The sequence below is a fragment of the Ruditapes philippinarum genome, unplaced genomic scaffold (genome assembly GCF_026571515.1).
Source record: "Ruditapes philippinarum isolate M1 unplaced genomic scaffold, ASM2657151v2 ctg8072_1_1_1_1, whole genome shotgun sequence".
Taxonomy (NCBI): domain Eukaryota; kingdom Metazoa; phylum Mollusca; class Bivalvia; order Venerida; family Veneridae; genus Ruditapes; species Ruditapes philippinarum.
Genome location: NW_026860107.1, coordinates 82,467 through 92,542, shown reverse-complemented (window position 1 = coordinate 92,542; position 10,076 = coordinate 82,467). Strand labels below are relative to the sequence as shown.

At 29.7% G+C, this 10,076-nt stretch overlaps 1 protein-coding gene across 1 annotated transcript; it reads right to left on the bottom strand.

Annotated features, from left to right (window-relative positions):
- Positions 1–8,250: 8,250 nt before the first annotated feature.
- LOC132758928 (uncharacterized) lies at positions 8,251–9,755 on the bottom strand. Its single transcript, XM_060750635.1, has 3 exons — positions 9,588–9,755; positions 8,990–9,310; positions 8,251–8,736 (listed from the first exon to the last, which is right to left on the bottom strand). The coding sequence occupies exons 1-3, from the start codon at positions 9,706–9,708 to the stop codon at positions 8,291–8,293; spliced, it is 888 nt and encodes a 295-aa protein (XP_060606618.1). The 5' UTR covers positions 9,709–9,755; the 3' UTR covers positions 8,251–8,290.
- Between the last annotated feature and the right edge of the window lie 321 nt (positions 9,756–10,076).

Genomic DNA, 10,076 nt, shown 5'->3' with positions numbered 1-10,076 from the left:
AGTCTAAACTTTTCAAAATATCGATTCTCTGCCGGAATTTTGCTTTAATATTTTTGTGCTTCTTAAGGTATTGTGTTGCGTTGGGAAATGATTCTTTTTTCATTAATTTATTTAAACCATAATAATTATTTGTGCTTCAACAATGTTTCGGTCTGTTTTGGTCTTTCTAAATATTACGATTATTTTCTTTTCAAGTTTTAATAATATTTAAAATATATCTAAAAAAAAAAAATGTCTCGATAAATATCAACAATCGTTTCGACATTTCATAATACAATCGCATTCTGATGGATAACCATGCTTAATTGTATAGTATATCTTCAGTTGATGTTTTTAATAATATTTTTTTAAACAATTACACTAGTTATAATTATCTTTCAGACTAAATCGCTAACTTAAAATTAATGAAGAACATTTTTCGTATTAAAAAAAAATTGACCCCTTAATTACTCTATGCATTTTCCTACTTGAGTATGCATATCAGCATGTTGTGTGCAGTAACTTTCTTCATTATATATTTACATTTTTATTTCACATTTTTGAAAGAAATAATTTAAAATCTGTTTTTAAACTCGCTTTATTTTGGGAGCCATGCTATTTCGACTATCGCTAATTTTGCCTTCTATTGGTAAATATCCATTTAAAAAATAGATAAAAGTAATATAGAATCAACCACTATCGCAAACCAGTTTGTATATGAATTTAATCTCTCGAAATAAACAAAAATTCTCATTTTAATTAAGAAAAAGATCCAAAAGAAGTGTTGCCGAATTATTTGAAATAATATAAAGTAAAGTTATTGAAAAGTAAGGATTAATTTTTCTGCATATTTAATTTAGACATTTAACTTTAAAAAAGCATTATCAGCTTAGCACAATCACTCATTCGCAAAGGTTCCCTTCTTGATATCACATTTAATCAAAACTGTTGTCCATCTCAGCACTGACTGTTGTGTTTGTTCAATTTTATAGGAATAACTCCCATAGAAAGGCATACATCAGCGGTACAAAGTGTATAGACCAATTTAGATTTGTAAAGGAGCAACACAAGTTATTATATGAAATGAACTACTTGAGAAATTCAATCGGGGGAAAGAGTTATAATAAAAGTGCGTATAAAGATACAATGTGATACAAGGTTCCAAAACGATTGATATGGTAACACAATTATACGTCGTAAATCAGTACTTAGATACTTTTATGAATTATAAGCTGTGATAAAATATAAAGCGTGTGTTTTGGCATAATAAATCGAGGAATTACCGAATGTTTTTGTGTTCAGGTGAACATTGCAAATGTATATGTTATATACACTGTTTGTAAAAGATCAATTCAACATAAAAGAGTTTTGAAAATAGAATCATGCAGCGGTCATAGGATAATTTCTACACTTGATATAAAGATGAGCTTGAAACAAAAAGAAATCGCTGCTGTTTTCTGTAATTGCGAAGCTATTGAAATATATTAGTATCATGGTATCAGCTTACATTTAAAATAAGATTGAAACAATATATAGTTTACTGCTAACATTGATATTAATAGTTGTTCGCTATTGCATTCAATACATATGTGCAACTTTGTTTTTAATTCATATGGACATTTTTAAATGAAGATCAGATGTACATAATGTTTTTTATCTTGTTGACAACTTTTTGGAATGCTTTTTAAATGCAGATTAAGTTATAAAATAACTTTTACCTATTTTTATGATGTTTACAATTAAAGACGACACATAGCGTTCCCATGGATAAAATGTTTGATAAAGATACCATTAATTCAAATAATGATTCTACGTGGATGCATAATACATTTTATTATATTCTAACCAGTGTAACATTGTTGAAAGTTACTCCACAATAATGACTTCAAACTTTAAGTACCTTTGTTCTCGTCAACGATGAACATATAACGTCATATTTCTTAACGTGTTTTTTTTTCGCGCTTCAAAGAAAACGGTCACAAATTACTCTTATATTGCTTATATGTCATGAAATATACAGAATATTCGTGTGTTCCTTTGAAAATGCTATATATCACATATCCAAATGAGAAAATATCCAATTTATATCAATTATTTTCAGAAAATATTGCACATTTTCACTTCTATATATAGCATATTTTCTCAAGACGATCACATATCCTCCATATACAGTTTAACGTCAAATTAGAAAGCGGTAGACAGACATTTTAGTCTTGGAGATCATACTTTAAACCATAAGAAGGGAATACCTTTTGCAGATAATTTAAAATAAAATCTTAGACTCAACCACAACGTTACTTTAGTGCAAAAACTGATTAAATCCTATTAAATTTAGCTGGACTTATTTGTTTATGAATACATGTACATTATTATTTAACATTACATATTTGATCATATAAAAAAACAATTGGAATTGAATAAACATAAACAATTGTATAATATTATGTATGTGTTATCATTATTTCATTACGTGAATCGGTGATTTTTAAATAAAATAATAATGGTAGATCAAAGGTCAGCTTTTTATTAATTAAAAGTTAGCTATTGTCATTATTTAATCATGCATGTTCAAAACACAGAGAAATTCATTTCATGCTCACTTGAGAAATTGAAAACTCATTTCAGAAAGAAAAGTGCTACAACGTTTCATTTCTTTAGCAATTATACGTCTTGTCCCTTTTGCGATTTAAATAAAATAAGACTCAAAATATCTTTATCAGTGTTAACCGTATTATTTCAAGTTCCGGTTTTATCCCGTAATTCACTCCATTACAAGTATTTGCAAATTATAATTAACAAGTATTTACCATAATTGTAAAAAATGCCTGTTTTTTGTATTTCATCGTCAACAAACTGGGACACGAATTCAAAGAAAACAAGGTAAAAAAGTAATAAATTATTTAATTTCTTAGAAACAGTTTTTCAAGAACACACAAAAAGCAAAGCTATAGGGGTGCAATATAAGATGAATTATACGGGCCGATATGGCCGCGAACAAGTTTATATGGAGATTTATCGATCTTTTAAGTCCTCAATCTTTTTAATTAAATTTTCACTAGAATAATTGATGTTTTAACAAGATAAAAATGGTGACAATGTTAAAAAATGTAACAGAGGTGTTTGATATAATTGTATTGGGTCATTTTATATCATTTTAATTTTGACATTTAATTAAGAAACTTTAAGTTGAAAAAATCTTACTAAATGTTGAGAAACATTTGTTTAAAACCTTTTTAATGGCGTTTCTCCGAGGCGATGACTTTTGTCTTCAGTCTGAATACCAAGAGTAAAGATAAAAGTTTTGTCTGAGATATGACCAAGCAGCATGGCAATATTGCATGTACCATATATAATATTTTAAATGTCATTGTATACGTATTCTATACCGAAATAAAATTAAGCAGCTTGAAATTGACCTTTTTACATGGCCATTTGAACCCTAATAGGGTCATGTTGTAACCACGTGGGACATACCTTTGTCAATGATGGTGACCAGTTAGCAATATTGCAATGCTGATTGACATGAAGCAAAAAGGCACATTTCTTTAACAGCAAACCAGGAACTGCCTTAATTCATGCTTCAATTCTACTTCTTTCATCAAACTTTTTTTCTTTTCCTTTTTTAATTTTACCCTTGCTTTTTGTTCTTTTTTTTGCAGGAGAAGTTGACCCTTGATATTTTATAGTTATATTTGCTTGTAAATAATATTTTAATCTAGAACAAAACAGAAAATATTTGATAAAATTTAAAAGGCTGTATTATATCTTAATATACAAAACTTGTTCTATTGAGCGTTTAAATATGAAATGTACGCCTGTCCTATTTATTTGGTCAAAGACGGAATAATATAAATTATACAATAATAAATTTAATCACGTGTCTCGCAGTAAAAAAATGAAACCAAAGTAAGAAATAGAAAAACAAAAATAGGAAAGAAAACCTTACTATACTTGTAGTGTTTCCGGTATAATCATGAGATGTTATAATTTTGCTAGGGAATGTTCAAATTATCGATACCTTATTGTTTCACCACACCCTTAAATTCCTTTACAATAATAATCGAGGGAAAGGTTTTGAATGTCAAAAGCGTCTATTGAGACATAAATGTTTGTCTAGTGGTACGCCATAGGAATACAAAATTGCCTTTTCTGCTTTCTATTCTACTTAATCTTGTCTGTAAGGTTGATAGTCCTTAATGGGAAAATTTGTCAGAATTTCAAAAGTGCAACTTATTGGAATGCTGCTCCGGGATAGTCAAAATAAATCCTCGAAAACCAATGTAAAGATCGAAATTGTGATGCCATTTAAATACAATCATATTTTCTGAATTTGCATTTTTATGAAACAAAAGTAAAAGCTGAACATTGTTTTTTTTTTAAGTTGAATTGTGCACGTCGTATGTATTATCTTTCAGCCATGAGACAATAAATGTTGGAAAGCAAAGTTTTAAATAATGTTGTTTAGTTACTTTTTTACTCAACTATACTAAGTATATGGAGATATTTTCTACTTACCACGGCGTCGGCGTCCCAATTCAGAAAACTTTTGAAGTTGTTTGGGGCAGTGAAATGTTATTTGACTTTAACCTCTTTTTTGCATCAGAAATTGACTTTAAACATTAAATGTGTACTTTTTCTCACCTACATCGTATGTCAGAAGATTCGTATCTCTAGTACCGATATTTCTTACTTTGAAATGTTATTTTGTATTTACTAGCTTTTCTGTTGTTGAGTGTTTAATTTCAAACTTTAAGTACAAGGTCCTTATCATCGCCCACACAAAATGAGAGAAGGACCATATATATAATAATACTAGACTTTTTTTAGAAAAAATAAATACAAGATAGAAAGCAACCGACGACATTATAATGCCATACAGTATAAGTGCGTAATGCATTAAGAATACTTTTTGTTATCTACAGTTTGTAAAGTATATATACGTACTTGCATTGATGGTGAAACGTATGGCGATAGTTAATTATCATCTTAAACACTCTATTGTCAAAATCTCTATTCTATGCATAGCAAAATTATATAAAAATAACACCATAATATTGTTAATTTGTGAAAATATATTGTTCAGATTCTTGTCACGATATCGATGATTAAATACCGACCAATCCCTGATGTCTTGTCTTTCAATTTAGATGCTAAACAGGGAGTAATCGTAGGATTGTGTTTTTGTCATTCAGTCGTGAGACTTCCCTTATAACCCAGATCATGGAATGAAAGATAAGAAATGCGTGGTATATTATTTGATTTGATATTGCGATTGTCTCGGATGTCATAAGTTTACAACGTTACTAATAATACATAATTAATTTTGAATAAAGCCTCTGCAATGTAAATCTGTATTTCAGTAAATTGCGGTCATACTTTTCATTTCCCCCAAATTCCATTATATGTTTAATTCTATAGCACGAGTAATTTTAAATATCAACCATTACAATACAGTTCTTTATTAATTATATATGAAAGGCAAACTTCAGATATGTCTGATATAATTATGGTCATTAATTCCCAACAAAATATATAGAGGATATTTGTTTGTTTGTGTGTAAGATGAAATTTTATTTCATCGAGTGGGCTTTAAAAATACTGTTTTATAAAGTTCACGAGATGAAATAAAATTACATCTTACACAGCAAACAAACAAATTTTCTTTTTATTTTATGCTTAAAAACAAGTAAAAACGAAATTTCCATAATTTTAACGTTAATATTAAAATCTGTTTTCCCCATTGAGAGCCCCATTTAGTCGGAATTTCTCATTAAAAACAAGAAGTCTTGAGCTGAAAAATAAGTCCGCCAATCAATGTTAAATTACGTTGATATTTATTCATTTTATTAAAGAAATATGAATGATCGCTTGTTTTAATAATAAAAACAACCAATTCTTGTAGGAGAAAAAGTCCAACCATCCATACATATTTCTGTTACTTACTGCGAATTACAATAGACCTGGCTTTGTAAAATGTAAACGGCAGCCATTTTTTAAAGTTGTGTATTTCATGGGAGGAAAATAATTGTGTAAGATTCAGAGGGATATAATTTGGATTTGTTAGTCATACATCTTTTTGAAAGAAAGAAAACTTATTTGAGGATTGTAACAGACAAAAAATAAGTGTTGAAAGATGTGAAAACATTCAAAAAAGGAGCTAGGAATATGGAAAACTTGGAAGCTTGCTCAGGACAGGAACGCTGGGTTGTTTTACTTATTTTTCGAGTGATGGCTGTCATTGCTTTTCAACTTTTCATAAAGCATACGGCAGTTATTGCTCGTAGGATACTTTATTATGCCCAAATGTCATCAAGAGCAGTTTTGCATGGGGAAGGAATGTATTTTTCAGACTGTAAAAATCAAACAAAAAAAATTAGAGACGAAATTTGGTGATTGGAATTTGAATGAATAGAAGTAAGTTTTCTTCTTTTTATTACTTTTGACATTTAAGTTATTTATCAATTTCAGCTTTGTTTTTCTTTACACAGCCTGACATTGTCAGAATTGTCAGCAAAAATAAAATTGAGGTATCACATGGGGAAAATCTTAAAAAAGTAGTTTCGTCATCGAAAAGTGTGAAATTATATTTTGATAATTTTCACTGTGAAATTATCAAATATAATTTTCACGGATAAATCAGTAATCCACTGAAAAGCATAAAATAAACTAGTATATTTACTCCCTTAATTTGTTGACAATTATTACATACACACTAATATAGAGCAAGAAAAAAAGCAAATAAGTATTAGAAATAGCATCGAAACACGAGACTATGTGATTTGTACGAGGTGACGTAGCCTCTTGAGTATAAATCAGATTCCCGAAAGTTTTGATTATTTTGTATTATAGACAACAATAGAATCACGTTCCCTGTTGTCTCAATATGAAACCCCAAAAAACAGTTACCAATGAGTGGCTGCTGACTATGATATTTCTATCTCTGTCTTCACAATAAGTGTCCTCAAGGAAAAATGAGCCAATAAATGAGTATGCTTTGGTATGCGGATATTAAATACCTGCACTCCAGCTAAGTATATCTTTACACGTTTTCAACAGAAAGGCCCCCAAAACTATGATACTATAGATTATAAGATATGTTTAACTCAACAAATATTCCCTGTTAACAAATTAACAACTAGAATATGAATATACCGCCATAATTAGTACAGGCCTGTACGACAATACTAAGAAAACGTCGCCTGAAGGTTAATTATGATTATTGTCTTTCATTATTTAACTATAAAGGAGGCGTTTTGCCACCCTTTAAAAATGTGATTTATATCTAGATTTTTTGTTTTGGGCTTTTGTGTTTTAGTATTTCGAAATACTTTTATCATTGTGCATACAAAAGCCTTTCTGTGGATCCGAGTAAACTTTGCAAATTTGTTTTGGAAAAATTTCTTTGTTACTTTTTTATTGGCTGTTTTGCTTACATAAAAAAATAACATTATGGTCTATTTATTTGTCAAAGTTTGACATTTAATTTGGCAGAAGGCAATCGAAATTCAGTTGGACTTCCTGTAAAATTTACAGGGAAGAACTGAATATAAATAAAAATTGTATTGGTCATATTAAAATTACGATGACCTCTCTTAATTAAGATAAAAAGTAGTTTAGAATGGTATACGTGTCTAAATTTTAATCTAAAGGTGTACAACAATAATTTTCTTCTTTCGTAAACTCATGCGCATGGACATAACGAATTTTTCATGTACACTCAGTTATTTATGTGAAAAAGTAATTGATATTTTCAATTTTCATAATTTGTTTAATAATATTTTAGATACGTCAATATGGGTTAAAATGCAATTCATACTATTTTTTTATAATTATACTAGTAAAGCTCGAGCTGGTTTAAAGCCTAATTTTGATAAGTTAAACATTATTATTCATAAACTTTTTTAAAACATATGATGAATTTGCGTTTGTTTTTTCCATTTCAACAATTCTTAGATTTTTTTCTATCATTGAGTTTTATTTAAGTTATAAGAAACTACATTTTGTTATACATCACGTGGTTCATTTGCTATATTAATCATTCATTATATCACATGATTACACAACCAGATGACCCTCACGTCTCAGTTGAAATAACATGCCATATGTTTCTTTTGCCACATCTCGCTCAGCGTAGTGTGATATTTATATGATCCCCCTTAGGAACATTAAATTTGTAAACGATATTAATATGTGTACACAATATAAACCATAAATGTAAACTGATCGTTATATTTTAATATCATGTACAATTTAGTAAGATATAACGTAATGCAGAACCAGTTACAAAGTTTAATCATCAAATTGTTTTATTTCACATTGGCACAACAAGAACACCAGTAAAACTTGTATGCAAACCTTGACCATGTATTTTTGCGTCTGCTGGGTAACGATTTTCAACCCACACTTCGTCACCGACATTTAATTGCACGGCAACAGAAGCAGAGCCTTGGTCATAGGACGATTGCGCACCAGATTCTGCATAAGCACCGGCTAGCTGATTACCATTTTTTATTATTCCAACTTCAATATAGGCATGATATTCTGATAATACAGACGTACAAAACAGATATATGCCGGAAACAGGGGCAATGAAGATGCCTGAAAGTTGATGATAGCTGCCGCCAAGATTTAGGTTAACAGAGTCATACACAATCTTCTGATGCAGCCCAACATTTTTGAGTGTGGCTGTACTAAGTACTGCCTGGAAAGCGACGTTTGGATGTATAGATTGTCTGCTGGACCTCAAATCGTTTGATGCTGAAGTGTAAATGATGTGATACCTTCTATAATTTTTTGACAGAAGTTAGCAATTGTAATTCTTTTTTTGTGACGTTGTTTAAAGCTTTTTTTACTTTACTTTTTTAAAACCAACTTTATTATTTTGCTGTAACAACAAAAATATATAATAGTTAAAGAAATATGATAATATTGAAGATGTTGTAAATCTTCATGACTCTTAACTTTAAATTGACAGCTTTCTGTATCAAAGTTAGCTAAGCATTGTTCTCACCTGCGTTGTTTGAAATGTTTGATAGTATTTCAGACATGGATTTGGATGATCTTACACCATCCTTCCGAATGTTCAATTGCCTTTCATCGCGTAATGAGTCTGATATGTCAGAAGTTTCTTTACGCTCTTTGGTTAGTCGCAGTGTTTGTTCCTTTGGAGGGTTTGCAAGCTCATTTTGTTTTGATTTCAATATCAATTCGTTCATGAGATAGTTTATAGCATCCTGCTGTTGCTTGTCTTTGTCTTTGAGTGTTATGATAACATTTTCTTGTTCTGCTACACGCTCTTTCAATGATCGGATTGCATGCTCATGCGACGTCACTAGAAATATATGATGTAAATGATATTATATAATTAATCTTTAAATCTTCTTTTTCATAATTTATTTCGATTGCATTCTTTTTCTTGCAGATGGCAAAACAAATTGGTCTCAGATCACGTATATCTCATAATTAAAAGTTATTATATCTTAAACTTATAACATTTTTGAATCTTTATTTTAGATTAAAGCATACCGATATGTGCAAGATTTGGAAAGAAAAATGTTAAATATTATTGATGAACCACTTTACTGTAAAGTCTTATTCAATTTGCATACCTGTGTCTTTCAGCTCTTTAATCATCGACAGAATTTCAGTATCTCCTGTAATTACTGAACATGATATATCCGTGAGGAAGACAAATAGAAATATGGAAACAACGAAGTTAATCGGCGGCATCTTCAAACTGTGAAATATTATTTAACAGTGGCCTTGTGCATACTTAATTGCCGATTATACACAGTCTTTGTATCTATATTTAGATACATTTGTAATGCCAGCGATAAGAGGTATCCTCCTATATCGTGTAGGTGTAATTAAACTGTGTCATAGTATCAAAATTATTAAATGGTTCAAAAACAGGAGTTTTATTGAATAAAAGTAATACCATGTCAATTTGAAATTGCAAACAGTATGATTTACAATATAGATATCTGCATCTGACTAAATGGCGAATCTTGTCTTTTGTTCATGACTGACTGTTGACAACTTAAGAGGTCATGACATCTTTTTACCTTTATTCATAAAGTAAGAACACTGCTACTAAA